The 17,962-nt window shown below is 38.9% G+C and overlaps 1 protein-coding gene across 3 annotated transcripts in view; it reads right to left on the bottom strand.

The window, feature by feature from the left end:
- Positions 1-17,962, bottom strand: part of CNTN5 (contactin 5) — a 906,057-nt gene that overhangs the window by 283,640 nt on the left and 604,455 nt on the right. For all 3 annotated transcript variants that reach the window (XM_060179715.1, XM_060179713.1, XM_060179714.1), the window contains one exon: positions 14,985-15,080. In XM_060179715.1, the coding sequence (XP_060035698.1) occupies positions 14,985-15,080 (96 nt within the window). The remainder of the gene's footprint in view (positions 1-14,984; positions 15,081-17,962) is intronic.

The raw sequence follows: 17,962 nt of genomic DNA, 5'->3' as shown, positions 1-17,962 counted from the left end.
TTTTCCTATTTTATTTGGTATCACAGACAGAAATTGGGGGTGGGGGAGAGAAGGAGGAACAGAGACATACAACTAGACAGACACCTGCAGGTCTGCTTCACTGCTTGTGAAGCATCCCTCCTTCAGGTAGGAAGCAAGGACTCAAGCCCAGGTCCTTGTGAACAGTATTATGTGTGCTTACCCAGGTGAACCATTACCTACCTCCCATTTATATTTATTTTAATGATTATGCTAGAGCTGATACAATCCCTGTTTGAATTAAACTTATTTGGAGTAGAATTCTGGCTTGTGCAATCAGAAATGCTAAATAATACCTATTTATTCTCTACCTAACACAAATACTTGAAAAAGAGAAAAGGGTCCTGAAGAATTAGAGAAAATGCCTTTGTTAAGAAAACTTCTTTTAAAAGCCTTGGGGAAAGAATAAACTGATTGAATTTTCACACTGGGCTTAAATTATTAATGCATTTCTAATAATAATTTTTTGAAACATTAAATCATCTATAATCTTAGACCAGGGAGACCAGAAGCAACTGGTCTTGTCAGTATATAAGATATAATTAAATGAAATAAATCATGGTAAGGTCTTGTATGGTTCAGTAAATCCTAATCATGGGATTTTCAACGTAAACCAAGTCCCCAAATAACTTGGCTATAATATTAACTATCTATTGCATTCTAAAAAACTGTGACAGCAAGGAACCATCCCCATTTTCTATAAAATCCGTATTTCTCCCAGTCCTGGAACCTCTGGGGCTTTACTCATTATCCTTCATGCTTCTCTTGACCCACACCATTTGACACTACAACTGCTGATCTCAAACAAATCAACACACCCTGTACCACCCTGGACATATTTCACTTCAGGCTGTGTCCAGAGACACCAGGTCTGCGATGTCAACCCTCCAGCTCCAAAACTCTGGTGCTATCTTTTCTACGTTATAGGAGTCCTTGGTTCCATTTTGGGTGGTTAGTTCCATTTGTAACTTCCTAACAAAGTTATAGAACCTAGATATAGACCAGGGCCCAGGCGATAGGGCACATGTGCACATGTATCCATAAGTTAGGGAGAAAAAATATGCCTTAAAATAAAAGTGTGCAATAATCAGCAGTGACTCAGTAAGTGCAACAAGCAAGTAGAAAGTCCTAAAAAAGACACCGTAACGTACTTGACCAAATAGTTTCTACTTAGATCTAGACCTAACACCTCCTCACCTACTTCCTATTTCACTTCCCACAATCACTCTGTGTCAGATTAAGTAAGGACAACAAATATCTCCTCACCTACTTCCTATTTCACTTCCCACAATCACATTAACTCTAACCATGTCAGATTAAGTAAGGACAACAAAAGCTAAATAAGGACAAGAGACTGGCACACTCGATTAATGGCCCTTTTGGTCATTACGAGGCCTTCATACGGGCCCCTAGTAAGGAAATCTTGGGATTCCCACATAGATATGAGGGACCCAGACCTCTAGCAGATCCCTCTCTCCACAATCACTGGTCATCTCCATCAGGAACAACATCATAAACTCTCTTGTGGGCCTCTACAGGACCTTGCCCTCAATGGAGAACAACAGTGGTAGAAACTGCCCACTCTCCGAATGGTAGCTAGGTCAACATACTCTGCCACTAAAGGAGGAAGACTGGTCCTGAAATGGGTGCAGGCTAGAATGTTCCGAGCTGTGACCATGGAATGCGACAGCTCAGAATGACAGGGATGCAGAGGTTACACAGGTTTCTGTGCTCAATATGCATAGATATAGGTCCTAGGTCAGACCTAGTTAATGGTATTTATATGCTTTTCCCATATGTGGGAGCTACTCCCTAACCTGATTCAGCTTTCTAGTCCTATTTCCAACTCTGATACCATCTCCCCAGACATTATCTTTAGCCCACCTGCATGTTAGCTGCTGGGCTCAGGCAAAAATTAGTAGTCATAGGACCCTTGGAATATACATAAAATAGACCTAGTAGCCTTTTCCAAAATGGAGACCCTAAATCTCATCTACTATATTCTTGCCTTTAGGTTTCTGATTATTAAACAATTTGTTCTGCTTTATATCTTAATGCTTTTCAGCTACCAAGTTGCAGATGCTACTTGTTACACCAACCCAACTTCCCTGGGCAGACGACCTCATCAATGTGTACTGGAGCCTCACCTCTCAGAGCCCTGACCAACTAGGGAAAGATAGAGACAGGCTGGGAGTATAGATCGACCTGCTTATGCTCATGTTCAGCAGAGAAGCAACTACAGAAGCCAGACCTTCTACCCTCTATACCCCATAATGTCCTAGGGTTCCTACTGCCAGAGGGATAAAGAAGAATAGGAAAGCTTCCAATGGAGTAGATGGGATATGGAACTCTGGTTGTGAGAACTGTATGGAACTGAACTCCTCTTATCACAATCTGGTCAATCATCATTATATCACTAATTTTAAAAAAGTGGAAATTGAAGCTTAGGTAAGTCTTACTCCATGCCCTCTAAATCTATATTCTAGCAAAACAGGATTCCCAATTAACTACTCAAGTCTAATGTGAATGTCTTTTTACCATGTACTTTTATGAATCAGTCAAAAAGAATAGGTTATTTCTCTGGCACATTACAGCTTATGGGGAGAAATGGATAATAAACCTCTAAAAATGTGAAAGTTCTTTTAATTTACAAACTTAACAATTCAACCAGAGCTTCACCAAATGACTGAGTCTTAGTAACCCCACGTGGAAACATGAGTCCAAGAAAACTCAAAGGGATAAGCATCGTGCTCTCCTGCCTGTTTATCATGATATTTGCATAGGGCATCTCATAGAGAGGGAAAATGGATAATTTAAAAGGACTCGAGAGAAATGGCCAGACTCAATTAAACAACAAAAAGCAATCAGTTTGGAGCTATTCTAGGAGGAAGGCCCAAATGAAAACAAGCAAAGCAGGTTAAGGTATTGTTCTATATGCTTTCTTTTCTGCCATGTCTAGATGCTCAAAAGCAAATTCCAAAAAGAAGACTCTACTTCTGATATTTAGCTTTCCACGTATAAAATGAGGTACAGCAAAGAAAACAAACAAAAGAAATGAAAAAAAAACTTCACAGTACAGTTTTGCTTTCTAGTCAAATATAACAAATATTCAACAACAAAATGAAGCTCAAACAAGAAAAAAATAAAAGCAACCTTTGTTGTTTTTTTTTTGCCTCTAGAGTTATTGCTGGGACTTGGTGCCTGCACTACGAATCCACTGCTCCTGGAGGCTATTTTTCCCATTTTGTTGTCCTTGTTGTTTATCACTGCTGTTGTCATTATTGTCGTTGTTACTGGATAGGACAGAGAGAATTCGAGGAGGGGGGGAAGACACAGGGGGGAGAGGAAGATAGACACCTGCAGACCTGCTTCACTGCTTGTGAAACAACCCCCCCCCCTTCAGGTGGGGAGCAGAGGGTTCGAACCAGCATCCTTACACCGGTCCTTGCACTTTGCACTGTGTGTGCTTGCTTAATGCTGTGCCACCGCCCAGCCCCCAATGTAACTCTTTTAAAACTGCTTTGTGAAGGTTTGAAAGAATATCAAGCTCTATCTACAGATAAGCAAAAGCTCAGAAATTATCAAGCATTTAATGTTTTTGTTACAAATGTATTGTGGATAATACAGTAAGGGTTGAAGTAGTCTTTTGTGTGTAATTTAAGGGTACAAACCTTGAACTTTTTAGTCACATAGGAAAATATATGTAACAAAATCAAACAATTTTACTATCTTTTATTTCAGCATAATTACTGAGATTTAACTATCTTATTACTATATATATATATTGCTTGTAAATGTATTAAAATTTCATGCAAGCTAATTTCATGTATTGTATATATTTGATTTTGGTAATGCTAAATGTTTAGTCAATTAAGTTAATGACTTGGTCAGTTCAATAAATTTTTTTCCATTTTTATTGGAGGGACTAAGTTTATAGTCAACAATAAAATACAGTAAAATATAAAATAAAATATAATAATTTGTACAGGTGTAACATTTCTCAGTTTCCCACAGAACAATTCAACCTCCACTAGGCCTTGTGACATCATGTTCCAGGAACTGACCCTCCTCCCTACCCCCAACATCCTTTATTTTGGTGCAATACACCAAATCCACTCCAAGTTCTGCTTTGAGTTTTCTTATTTTTCAACTTATTTTTATTAGTAGTAGTAATTTAATAATGATGAGCAAAACTGAAGGGTAAGAGGGGTACAATTTATACAATTCCCACCACCATCATGCCATATTCCATCCCCTCCATTGGAAGCCTCCCTATTCTTTATCCTTCTGGGAGTATGAGTCAAAGACCTTTAGTGCATGCAGAAGGTGGGAGGTCTGGCTTCTATAAGTACTTCTACATTGGACATGGGATTGGCAGGTCGATCCATAACCCCCGCCTGTCTCTACCTTTCCCTAGTGGGTTGGGGCACTCTGAGAGGTGCGGTTCTAGGACACATTGATGAGGAAGGCAGGCTGGCATCATTGTTAGTATTTTCCAACTTCTATCTATAAGTGAGATCATCCCATATTCATCCTTCTGTTTCTAACTTATCCTACTTAGCATGATTCCTTCAAGCTCCATCTAGGATGGGGTGAAGAAAGTGAAATCACCATTTTTAATAGCTGAGTAGTATTCCATTGTGTATATAGACCACAACTTGCTCAGTCACTCATCTGCTGTTGGGCACCTGGCTTGCTTCCAGGTTTTGGCTATTACAAATTGTGCTGCTATGAACATGGATGTACACAAATCTTTTTGGATGGGTGTGTTTGGTTTCTTAGGATATATCCCCAGGAGAGAAAGTGCAGAGTTATTGGGTAAGTCCACTTCTAGCCTTCTGAGAGTTCTCCAAACTGCTCTCCACAGGGGTTGAACCCATTGACATTCAGATCAGCAGTGTAGGAGGATTCCTTTGTCCTCACAACCTCTCCAGCATTTGTTACTACTGTCCTCTCTGATGTGTGACATTCTCACAGGAGTGAAGTTGTATCTCATTGCTGTCTTTATTTGCATTTCTCTGACAGTCAGAGACTTGGAGCATATTTTTTCATGTGTTTTGGCCTCTAGATCTCTTGTATGGTGAATATTCTATTCATATCCTCTCCCTATTTTTGGATGGGGTCATTTGTTTTCTTGTTGAGTTTGGTGAGCTCTCTTTATATTTGGGTAACAAGCCTCTTGTCTGATGTGTGGCATATAAAGATCTTCATTTTCTAAGGGCTCTGTCTTTTTTTTTAGGTGGTGGTTTCTTTTGCTGTGCAGAAGCTTTTTAATTTGGTGTAGTCCCAATGGTTTATTTTTGCTTTAGTCTTCTTTTGTAATTGAATTTGTATCATTGAAGATGCCTTTAAAATTTAAATGGAAAAGAGTTCTGCCAATATTGTCCTCTAAGTATTTGATAGTTTCTGGTCTAACACCCAAGTTCTTGATCCATTTGGAGTTTACTTTTGTGTATAGTGGGATATCGCATATCAGCTCACCAAACTCAACAACAAGAAAACAAATGACCCCATCCAATGTCATTGTTATTTATTTCTACCCAAATTTTAGTTATTTCAGTCCTTTTGGTTGCTGTAGGGTTCCGTTGTTCCTCTTCTTCTAAGACTTTAAGATGTTTCTTGCTTCCTACAGTGTGCTTATATATGGTTCTTGTGCTTGAACTCCCCTCTCAGTACTACCTTAGCTGTGTCCCAAATATTTTAATAGCTGGTGTCTTCATTTCCATTGGTTTCTTGAAAAATTTTGATTTCTCCCTTAATTTCCTCTTTTACCCAGTAGTTGTTAAGTATTGTATTGCTGAGTTCCCATATTTTGGGACTTTTACTAATTTTTTGTTTATTTTAAAGTATTCATTTAATTCCACTATGGTCTGAGAGGGTGCCTGGCAATGATTTCAGTGCTCTTGAATCTGTTGATACTGTCTTTGTGGCATATCAGTAAAAATGATAATTTACTAGTTCATTTGGATTAGTGTAAAAAACACACTGACCAAAGACCTAAGCATATACAAGAAAGTAAATTCCAGTAACATTTCAGAAAGATGCTGTAGAAAGACCATGTAACAATGAAAAGGCAATAGGCTTGGGATTACAATGACATGGTCATTTCCATTAGATGTGAAATTTTAGAATAGACTGTGATTAAGTTGTGATATCTCTACTTACAAAATGAAGATTATAAACTTATAAGTAAAATATGTTGTGATATCTCTATTTACAAAATGAAGATTATAAACTTATAAATAAAATTATAAAGCGGGGGAATGATGAAATACAAAAGAAAATAAAAATCATTGATTTCTATTCCTTCTCTTCATGCTGATGAAATTGCTAAGTCTAGTCACTAGTTAATAGAACTATCTGTCATGCTACTATGCCATGTTCGAGCCTTGTCCTCGTCGTATGAAAAGAAGCTTTGGTCTCTTTCACTCCTTCTGCCTTCTCTATCTCAAAAACCAAATAACTGAAAATAAATAAATAAATAAATAAATAAATAAGTAAATAAAAAATTATAGAACTACTTCTAAATAGTGTTGCTTAAATTCCCTTAATCGGGAGTCGGGCGGTAGCGCAGTGGGTTAAGCGCAGGTGGTGCAAAGCGCAAGGACCGGTGTAAGGATCCGGGTTCCAGCCCCCGGCTCCCCACCTGCAGGGGAGTCGCTTCACAGGCGGTGAAGCAGGTCTGCAGGTGTCTATCTCTCTCTCTCCCCTCTGTCTTCCCCTCCTCTCTCCATTTCTCTCTGTCCTATCTAATAACAACCACATCGATAACAACAACAATAATAACTACAACAACAATAAAAAAGACAACAAGGGCAACAAAAGGGAAAATAAATAAATAAAATTTTTTTTAAAATCTTAAAAAAAAAAAAATTCCCTTAATCACAGGGGAATGGTTCCACATCACACCCACCATTGGATCCCTGTGTTCTAGGCCCTACTAGGCACACAACTGATAACCACTATAGTTCTCACAAAGCCAGTGTGCAGTTTGGCTGCTCTGTGTGTAAGTTCGTGTGGTATTTATATTCCACATATGCAGGTAAGCAGCCAATAGCTGTCTTTCACCCCCTTTCTTACATTACTCAACATAATCACCTCCGGTTCCAACATCCCAGGTATAATCCCTGGCACCACCGACAAAGTGGTTTAAAATCAAGTAATTAAGTGACATTATGAAAACTGATGAACTCCTCAAATATGTTGGGAATCTTTAGTTCTTGTGATCTTGATATGAAAGTTAAATATGCATATTGGCTGCATATAGTGTCATACTAGCTTACTATTTTGTAAGTAAAGAGAACTTAGGCTATTTATTGTGTACCTATAATTATTACATATTTTTTTAAGCAGTGAGACTTAGAATCTCAAAAGAAAGAAATACTAAAGAAAATATTTTGTTTTCAATTGTGTTATTTTTTTTTTTTTAACCAGAGCACAGCTCAGCTCTGGCTTATGGTGGTACAGGGGATTGAACCTAGGAATTTAGAGACTCAGGCATAAGAGTCTGTTTGCATAACCATTACGCTATCTCCTCCTGCCCAACTTGTGTAAAATTTGACTCCCTATTACATATAGATTTGCTTGAAGGTGCTACTGTCTGGTCTCATCCATCCTTAGACAAAGAGTGCAGATGAGAATATCAAGGATGCCTTGTGCTCTACCACTTGACCATAGAGCTTATTTTTCCTTTCATTGAACCGCGCCCCTTCCCAAATCTTCAGATTCACAATTCCAAGTGCCACTCGTCTTCTAGTTGTCTTGCTGTCAGTCTGATGTCAACTAATCCTTGACAACTGGTATTAATGTTAGCAGATAATAATTTAAGGTGTCACCTCTCTCACAAGCATTATCATTTTAAAGAAGATTTTTGAAGACAGATCTTCAACACAAAATTGAATGTAATGCTTACTGTCCTCCAAGCATGGGCTAATTGCTCTACATAACCAATCTCTTAATTCTCAAAATAATCCTGTGGGACAGTTTTTTTTTTTTATGTACTCTTTATAGGTAAGAAAAGGCTAATTTAACAAGCAAAGCCAGCAGTATTAGAGCTTGAATAGGAACCCCCGGCTATCTGTGTCTAAGTCCCATGTGAAATATGTGGCAGTGGAGAGAATAACAGGATCTAGAATTTGTCGTTGTGCTGTGTGGGAAAGAGGATTTATTTATAACATACACTCTCTGGACTTGCTTATTTACCCAAAATCTAGTTCCAAAGTGGACATGACCTTAAATTATGGTGAAATAAAAGTGCTGCCATAGGGAGCCAGTGATGGAGCACCCAATGAGTGCACATGTTACTACCACGTTCTAGGCCTTGGATTCAAGACCCCAGCCCCCATGTGCACAGGACTTCATAAGCAGTTAAGTTGGGCTGTAGGTGTCACCCTTTGGCTCTTTTATCTCTTCCTTCCATCTCAATTTCTCTCCATCCCTATCCTATAAATAAATAAGAATTGAAAAATAAATTTGACTTCTCAAACTATTTTTAAGACGTATGAGGACTCTGGTGGTTATCTTTGGGAGGTGAGAGGGTGAGTACTCAGAACCCTGGCTGTGGGTGTGGCACAGAACTAACTACACATTGTGATATTATAATCGTGTAACATGCTATTAATAGCAACTTTTAAAAATCTGACAATTTTTTATATTTATTTATTTATTTTCCCTTTTGTTGCCCTTGTTGTTTAACATTGTTGTTAGTTATTGATGTTGTTGTTGTTGGATAGGACAGAGAGAAATGGAGAGAAGAGGGGAAGACAGAGGGGGAGAGAAAGATAGACACCTGAAGACCTGCTTCACTGCCTGTGAAGCAACACCCCTGCAGGTGGGGAGCCGGGGGTTCGAACTGGGATCTTTACGCCGATCCTTGTGCTTTGTGCCATGTGTGCTTAACCCGCTGTGCCACCGCCCGACTCCCTAGACAATCTTTTTAGAAGTCTTCTCTCCCTTCCTTCTCCTCTTCTCTTCCCACCCCCCTCTCCCTCCCTCCTTTAATAATCTACTCCCCAGTTTAGGTGTTATTGGGGAAAAAAAAAGTGAAAGCCACCCTCCAGTATCCTAGCCAACACTCCATAGAAAATGAGTTCTAGAGTAGAGGGAATGAATGAAGGATTGTGTTATGCTTATCCTTATGCTTAACATCTGGGACAGGATCTTATCATTCCAGTGTCCACTGCTGACTGAAGTTTGTTTGCTTGCATGATACCAAAAACAAGGGAACAAGAGCAAGAGAGGAAAGAAAAAGAGAGAGAGGCAAGAGAGACATTACAGTGCCACTCCACCATTGGTGGAGCTTTCCCTAGTGCTGTGGTGGTGCTAAGATTTGAACCCATGGCCACAGGCATAGTAAAGGGCATGTTTTACCAGGTGAACCATCTCTCATACCTGAAATGTGAGAGTTTTTGTGAACTGAATAATACCTCAGAGAATTTGAAATGACCAAGTGCTAAGACACATGCATTATGCTCCTGATAGCTTACACTGGTCCTTGCGTTTTGGGCAAGGTGTGCTTAACCCACTGCGCTACCGCCCAACTCCCAATTCTGATATATTTTCTTGGAGATATAATCTCCTCTTTTTCACAACCACACAATCCCTGATGTCTCTGGGCATCTGGAAGGTTCATAAAGCATGGACTGCCATAAGGATTTGAGTTTGATCTCCAGGCTCCCCACCTACACTTCACAAGCAGTTAAACAGGTCAGCAGGTGTCTATCTTTCTCTCCCCCCATCTTTCCCTCCTCTCACCATTTCTCTCTGTTATATCCAACAACAATGGCATCAATGACAACAATAACAATAACAACAACAAGGGCAACAAAAATGGGAAAAATGGCCTCCAGGAGCAGTGGATTCATGGTGTAGGCACCAAACTCCAGCAACAACCCTGGAGGCAAAAATAACATAAAATAAAATAAAGTAGTAATTACTGACTTGGTTATTTTAAAGTGTCTATGGTGACAGATTCTAAATATAAAATAACTCTACTTATGGTTATAGATTTTATGAGGCCTGTTTCAGTATAACTTCAAATTTCAAAATTACTAAACTGACAGAAATATTTCTTTGGCAACCAAAATCATTTTGTGCAGATGTGCTTAACAGTCTAGAAAAATATATATCTATTTCCTGGTAAATGAATAACTACCACAGTATCCAATCAAGATGTTTTCACTCACATTTGTTTCTGACAGGAATTAATACTGATCTCTTGGGAAGTAAACAGAGAAATTTAGCGAATAAGTCAATCCAAGCTTTGGCTTTAATTCACAGAAAGATGTGCAACGTACATCCATCTGAGGAATGATAAGATGAATCTTCAGGGTATTTCTGAACATTATTTAACCTCCTCTGATGTATACACAGTTTATCATTTCACATAGCTGCTACTAAATCATAGTGGCTGATATACTGTGAGATAGCTATATTTTAACGTGATGAGAGGCGACCCAAATACCTGTCATGAATAAAAGTTATGAAAAATTAATAACAGGAGGCTGAAAAAGTTGTTTGAATCCCAGTATACCTCAACTATTACAATCAGCACTTTTATTATGTTATTTAACATGTACTTAATACCTGCTAAAGGTCATTACTATGCTGATTTCTGAGAATATAGAGAAGTGTAGTGAGGGCTGGGGAAAACTCATCTTCTAGAGCTCACACTTTACCACGCGTGAGAACCAGGGTTCACGTCCTGGTCACTAAATGAGAGGGCTGGCCTGGAGGAAGCCTCTTGAGCGTGCTGCAACATCTCTCCTCTCTCTTCCTCTCCCTATCTGGTACTCACCTTCTATCTTAAAAAAAAAAAAAGTTCCATAAAAGTAGAGAAATCGTGCAGACACAGAACCCAGTGACAACACTGGTGACAAAAACAAAATAAAATAGTGGGGGAGATAGCATAATGGTTATGCAAACAGACTCTCATGCCTGAGGCTCCAAAGTCCCAGGTTCAATCCCCTGCACCACCAAAAGCCAGAGCTGAGCAGTGCTCTGGTAAAGAAAAAGAAAAAAAAAAAGGAAAATGATTTGCTATGAGATTTTAAAATAAATTAAACTAAATTAAATTTAAAAGAGAATAGTGGTGTAATTCTAGAGCCGTGTTTGATCAATTAAAATGAGAACTTTGAAACTGTCTTGGGAATATCAGAACATTTTTGTTCCAGAGCAAGGATATGTCTAAGAAGAATAAGCTGGGGGCTACTCAGTGACAGAAGCTTTAGCTCTCACTCCCTGCTGGCACCTATTAGCAATGACCACAGAAACTGCCTTTGTTTTGGTGGGATCAGATTGCATATTGTCAAGTAATTCAAGAGCCTTATACACAGTAGAAATCTCACACCCAAATTTCTGCCTTATCTTGATAGTTAACTTAGATATTGGTTCATTGGTTCCCGAGTCTGCTTTGTTCCCCACATTGTTTTACTTCCTTACTGCAGATGACAAGTTTCATCAGAATTTCATTTTTTTTGCACTGAAGGTAAAAGTTTCAATCTGGGACTTTGGAGCCTCAGCTATGAGTCTCTTTGCATAACCATTATGCTATCTACCCCCACCCCATCACTACTTCTCCATACAACTGTGATCTCAATAAAATGCAGCCCTTAAGGTTTCAGTGTCCCTTCAGCCTGAATATAAGATGAGATGTGTACCAGAGATGTGCTTCATATTTTATTTATCTAGTGTATACTTAATTTTCATTCACACCATCATTAAGAAAATCACTCAATAAGAAAAGTCTTATTATACAGCTAGCGGATGCTTTTGAGTTACTGTTCTGTGCCAGATTATTGTTTTAAACATGTGGTAGAGCACTAGACAAAAACTCTGCCTCTCTAGGAGTCAGCTGAGTCGTCAGGAACACCATGTGCCAAATATCTGACTCAAATCGGGAGCAACAGCCACACATGGGAACCAGGCTCAAGCCTGGCCTACGATGCACTGAAATAAATTTTCATGCTGTGATCTCTTTCACTCTCCTTCTATTCTTCTATCCAAAAAATAAAAATTAGTATTATATTTTTATCAACTGTGAAGTTAAACCATATGAAGCAAAAGAGGAAGATGGAAATGCATGCAGTAAGATGAAGACTGAAAGAGAAAGATGAGAATAGTGATAAGAGGTAAAGTGGAAAGGAGATAGAATGAATGGTTTGTCCATTTCAATGTGGCTGAATGAATGACTGCTGGAACAAGGTACTGAAGTAAGCGAGCGGAAGACAGTGAACACTAGTTAGAGAAAACAAGGGAGTTAAGTAAGGAATGTCAGCTGTTGATGAGAATCAGCTAACTGGGAATGGCTAGTTGTAAAACAAGCCCACTTCAAGAAGGAGAAATGGAAGAGACAGATTGAAATCATCAATCTGAGGACTGGAGTTTGATTGAAGAAATGAACAGTAATCCAGTAGGCAAAATCTTGAAGAAAAGAAAGGAAATGAGAAGCGAGTATATTAATAATAGCTGCAACTTGAAACTAAGAGGCAGTAAGGAGGAAGAAGGTAAAATTAGCAATAAGGGGAAAGGAAGATGTCTATCAAATATCACTCTCAGTAACACCACACAGGAGCTGTGGAAATAAATATAAATTTGCAAGGTTATAGGTGAAATGATATCTTAAAGGAGTAAGTTTCATTTGGAACAAAAATGTAAAAAGGAGTGCTTGAGAGAAACTCAATAAAAAGAATTTGAGTGATGAGAGAATAAGTACCTATGACACCAGCCATTAGATGCAAAGCTATTCCTCTCATCTGGGGTGTGCCATAGGAAGTAGGTGTCCTAGGCCGTGTCACTAACAATAAAGGCTGGGGAGCTATTAGAGCCTCAGCACCAGCGCCTAGTGGACCACATCCTTGACTATTACATAATCAGGCTAGTGTTTCTCATAAAATACAAACGTGATTGAAATACTTTGTGTGATGCTTTCTGATCCTGGGAGTTACAAAATTTGTTATTTAGTCATTATTATCACACATGTAGTTCAGTCTACTATGTATTTTCAAACTGCTTCTAACATTGTTTTCTCTGCTAAGTGAATAACCTGTCCATTTGAAAGCTTGCAGTTTAACTTTCTACTGCATCCTCGGCACTGCACTTCTTATACACATGAGCCAATAGTCTCACAATATGGACTGTTTCCCAGAAATCATTGCTGTTAAACTACAGTCACTCTGATGATGAACATTTTTGCCCTCTTTAGTGTATGAAACTTTATCCTTTTAAAAAGAAAAAAAAAACTCTAAGAAGCATTAATATAATACTACCCCTAAAGTAAGTCTGTCTAATAAGTCAACATTAGACATAACATATATCATTCTTTAGAAAATTCTAACTCAAGTCCAGGGAGACAGCACAGCAGCTACGCAAAAGGTCTTCTCGATTGAGGGAGGCCCTGAGGCCCCTCAGTCAATCACCAAATCCACCATCTGCAAGAGCAGGCCAGTACTCTGGTTAAATATAAACTGACGAATCCCCAGCTTCAATTTACTAAACATTTCCCTTATCCATAAAAAGTAGAAGCGAATTTTACACCCAGAAAATCTGAATCTGGACACACTGTAGGTAAGACTACATATATTAATTTTCCCCGAGTGCTCAAGCAAGAAGAGCAAGAAGAGCAGTGGAAGAACACAACTCAGAAATTATCCCAAATGACTATTACCTGAGTTGCAAAGTTAGTTCTTAAAAAGACTGTCTTGTTGAAATAGCTTTCTCTTGCCTTCAATGAGAAAAAAATAAGAAGCGGGGGCCAGACAATGGCATGCTGGGCTAAACACACAAAGTACAAGCGCAAGGAATCTGATTTGAACCCCCGGCTCCCCACCTGCGGGGGGGGGGGTCACTTCACAAGCAGTGAAGCAGGTCTGTGGGTGTCTGTCTTTCTCTCCCCCTCTGTCTTCCCTTCCTCTCTCCATTTCTCTCTATCCTAGCCAATAAAATGAAAAAATGGCCGCCAGGAGCAGTGGATTCATAGTGCTGACACTGAGCCCCAGTGATAACCCTGGGGGCAAAATTAAAAAAAGAAAAAAGAGGATCAAGTAAAGGTGGGAAATTTTAAGACAATTTATTTAGGTTCTCTTGCAATTTGTGACAAGAACTAGCTTTGGTACAACCAAACTGGACTACATTACTACACCAATAATACAAGCTAGTCACAATTTTCACATTAAGTAAAGATCAAAAAACGACTGAGCTACAAGGACCTTTAATTAACTTTAAGGAAGTTTCTATTACATCTCAGATAGAAAACAGATATTTATCTTGCTGTCTTTCAATGATGCTGTTCACAATACTATAGTGAGGTATAAAGAGGCACTCGTTTCAAATTATAGAACTGTTACAAAATAAGTATAATTAGCTATGAGTTGACAAGATGGAATGCAATTAATCTGAGCATAGTTTCATATGTTGGCACTCCAAACTCCATGAAGGATTTGGCTATTTCTATGGTTTTTATATCCAAGCATTCAAGTAGCCAACAATTAATGAATTATATTGCTTTCTTTGAAAATCAAAAGAATGGTACCTAGCACTTTTTGTGTGCCAGTGTGACAACCATCATCATAAACAACCAAGGTTCCAGCTTATCTACTAAGACAAGACACACATCGGTACTCAGTCATTGGTACTGTATCACTCCAAACAATATTGAAAGTTTTTACTCTTAGCTTATCATCTTCCTCGTGCTCTGGGCAATATATCCCTGACTGATGGCAGTCAGAAACATAACCATGAAAGTCAACAGTTAGAAAGGCAATAAAACAGTCTTATCCTAGGAGCTCAGTCTCCTGTCCACTGGTATTTAAAGTATGTGATCTTTAATTCATATTGGATACTCTGATACAAGTCAGGAAATCCATGCACATTTCACCTTCAACGTTCCCCAGTCAACACACTGTCTATAGGAACGAGCGAGCACACAGTCAAAGAGAGCAGCAGCAATATAGAATGGGATCCAACTGTACCTGGAGAATGAGGCGGAGGAGAGCACATCAGAACAACCCCCTGGCCTTCCCTCACTGAGACAGCGCTTCGTGTCCGGCCACTAAAATTCCCCAGATCTGTCAACATAATACAGCATTTAGATGTAATGGAAACTGGAGTTTAAAGAATTAGTTCTTTTAAACATTTATTTACTTTTCTGCCATTATCCTGATAAAGTTTCTTTTTGTTCGTTGAGCAGTGATAGGAGGGTCTTTTAAAAAATAAACCTATGCCATTCAAACTTAAATTACCTGATTTTCAGATTATATGTATACTTGTGATTTTTTTTCTAGTGTACAAAAGTCACTAGAATGAGAATACAGTATTTGAAACATCTTAAATGATTCTCTAGAACATTCCCCATATATTGGCTACCCCATTAGCAACAGCGTCCAGTGTGTGCAGTGAGAAGAGAAAGAGAAGAGGCCTGGGCTTTCCCGCACCCCATCTGTTGCCTCATTATGTACTGTGCTCTGGGTGGGTATAAAACCATGCACAGACTTGCCAAATCAAAGGGACTGGTGTGCTCTGAGTAAACATAACAAGGCCATAAAATGTGTCTCTCTATAAATGTGAGTGAGAAAGCCACGTAACTGGGATGGCTCGGAAAAACTGATTTAAGCTCACCCAGGCTGGTTACTCTAGCTGCACCACAGCCATCAGAACACTCAGCCTATGAAGGACTAGAACATTGACTGGGGTTTGACTGTTCTCCTTTCAATCATGTTATATTTGCACACCTTGAAAAGCTTTCCTAAAAATAAAATGGCCTTTGAATGATATGCATTATTTGTATTTCTGTTATTGTTTATTAATAATCTCTTCATAGCTTAGTACACAGACGTCTTTCATCATTCTTATGCTAGACTGATGAGACATGATTTTCAGATTAGTTTTTGCAAATGGTAGATGTGCAATATCATAGTCCCAAAATCATGTTCCTTACTTCAAATAGACTTCCTAGTATCTCTCCAATCTAAGATCCCTAATTTCATCTGCTCTATTCTAACCTTTTGGTTCCTGTTTTTAATCATTTTGTCGTGCTTTATATCTTATTACCTTTCACCCACCAAGTTTCAAATGCTACTATGACTCCATCCTGACTTCCCTGGACAGATGACCTCACCACTGTGTCCTGGAACCTCACCTCTCCATGGCCCTACCCCACTAGGGAGAGATAGAAACAGGCTGGGGGTATGGATCCACCTGCCAACATCCATGTCCAGAGGAGAAGCAATGACAGAAGTCTTTGCATTCCAAAAAGAATTGTGGTCCATAGAATTTTGGTCTCCCAGAGATAGAGAAGTGATGGGGGAAGTCATGAACAGAGGGCTCTGAACTCCAATTCTATCAGGATCGGGATAAAGAAGAGGAAAAAAGGGGGCAAAGTTTTTCCATTTTATTAGATAGGACAGAGAGAAATTGAGAAAGAAGAGGACACAGAAAGGGAGAGAGAGAGACACCTGCAGATGGGGAGTCGGAGACTTGAACCCAGATCTTTGCATGGGTCCTTGCGCTTAGTATTATGTGTGCTTAAATGGGCGTGCCACCACCCAGCACTCCAAAAAAAAAAAAAAAAACACTTCATGATCTCAATGTTCATATACTTAAAGCTATCTTTGTGTCCCAAGACATGGTCAATATTTGAGAATGTTCCATATGCACTTTAAAATAATGTATATTCTCCTCTTTGGGGATGAAAAGTTCTGAATATATCTGTTAAGATCATCTATAACTTTATCATTTGAGGCCTCTACTTTTCAATTCACAAGCATAAGGTGCCAAGTTCTATCCCTGCTACTGCATGTGGCAGAGTGATATTTGTGTGTATGTGTGTGTGTTCTCTTGTTTTCAAAAACATATGCACTTGTATCTAATTAATACCAAGTTCAATCATTTTCAAATATATATGAATCATGAATGTATAAGCATATGCAATGATCCTTAGAGAAGTTGTCTTTTTAAAAAATAAATGCCTCATGAAGACAAAGAATGGCAAGGTTTCTAATTTTACTTCCTATTATTCTCCTAAAACACAGCATAAAAATCCCACAGTTGGGAGTCAGGTTAAGTGCAAAGTGCAAGGATCGGTATAAGGGTCCCGGTTCAAGCCCCCAACTCCCCACCTGCATGTTAGTCGCTTCACAAGCGGGGAAGCAGGTCTGCAGGTGTGTCTATCATTCTCCCCCCACCACATCTTCCCCTCTTCTCTCCATTTCTCTCTGTCCTATCCAACGACGATGACAACAATAATAACTACAACAATAAAACAACAAGGGCAACAAAAGGAGAAAAATAAAAAAAAATTTTAAATCCCATGGTGAGGCTGTCTTTGCAACAGCACTAGACTATCTCTCTAGGAATTGTGTGCTTTTACTTTCCTCTCTTCATGCCCATTAAATACATAAATTCTCTAAGGTGTGTTGGGTATCAATTCATTTTAACAATTTCTTAAATGGTTTCTGAAAAAATGTATGTGTAGCTTCCAATGAATTTACTACAATCTATGTTATGCTTAACATAGCATTTCAAATCAACCCTTTATAGTTAAAAGGGCATTTTAGAAGAGATGGTAAACGTATTTAGGGATGTGGAAGTATGCTGAAACTGCTTGTACAATAGCAGTTCCTCAATTGAAGGGGAAAAAAAAAAAAAAGCAGGCAGGGCTGGGAAGACAGCTTATCTGGAAAACACAGGTCTTGTCATGCACAGGACCTGTGTCTTCATGCCCTGCCCCCGGCTGACCAGCAGAAGCTTTAGGGTTCTAGCACCCTAGCCTCTACCTGCCTGCCTTCCTGCCTGCCTACCTGTCAATCTATCCAGCCACCCATTATCTATCTGAAAAAGTCTGCCTTGTGTGGCAAAGCCCCAGCAGCAATAAAATAAACAGGCAAACAAGATGATTTTATAAAGAAAATAGTCCTACCTGTTTCTAAAACACTGAAGCACTGGACACACA

Source organism: Erinaceus europaeus, chromosome 20 (genome assembly GCF_950295315.1).
Source record: "Erinaceus europaeus chromosome 20, mEriEur2.1, whole genome shotgun sequence".
Taxonomy (NCBI): domain Eukaryota; kingdom Metazoa; phylum Chordata; class Mammalia; order Eulipotyphla; family Erinaceidae; genus Erinaceus; species Erinaceus europaeus.
This window is presented reverse-complemented; position numbering and strand designations above follow the sequence as displayed.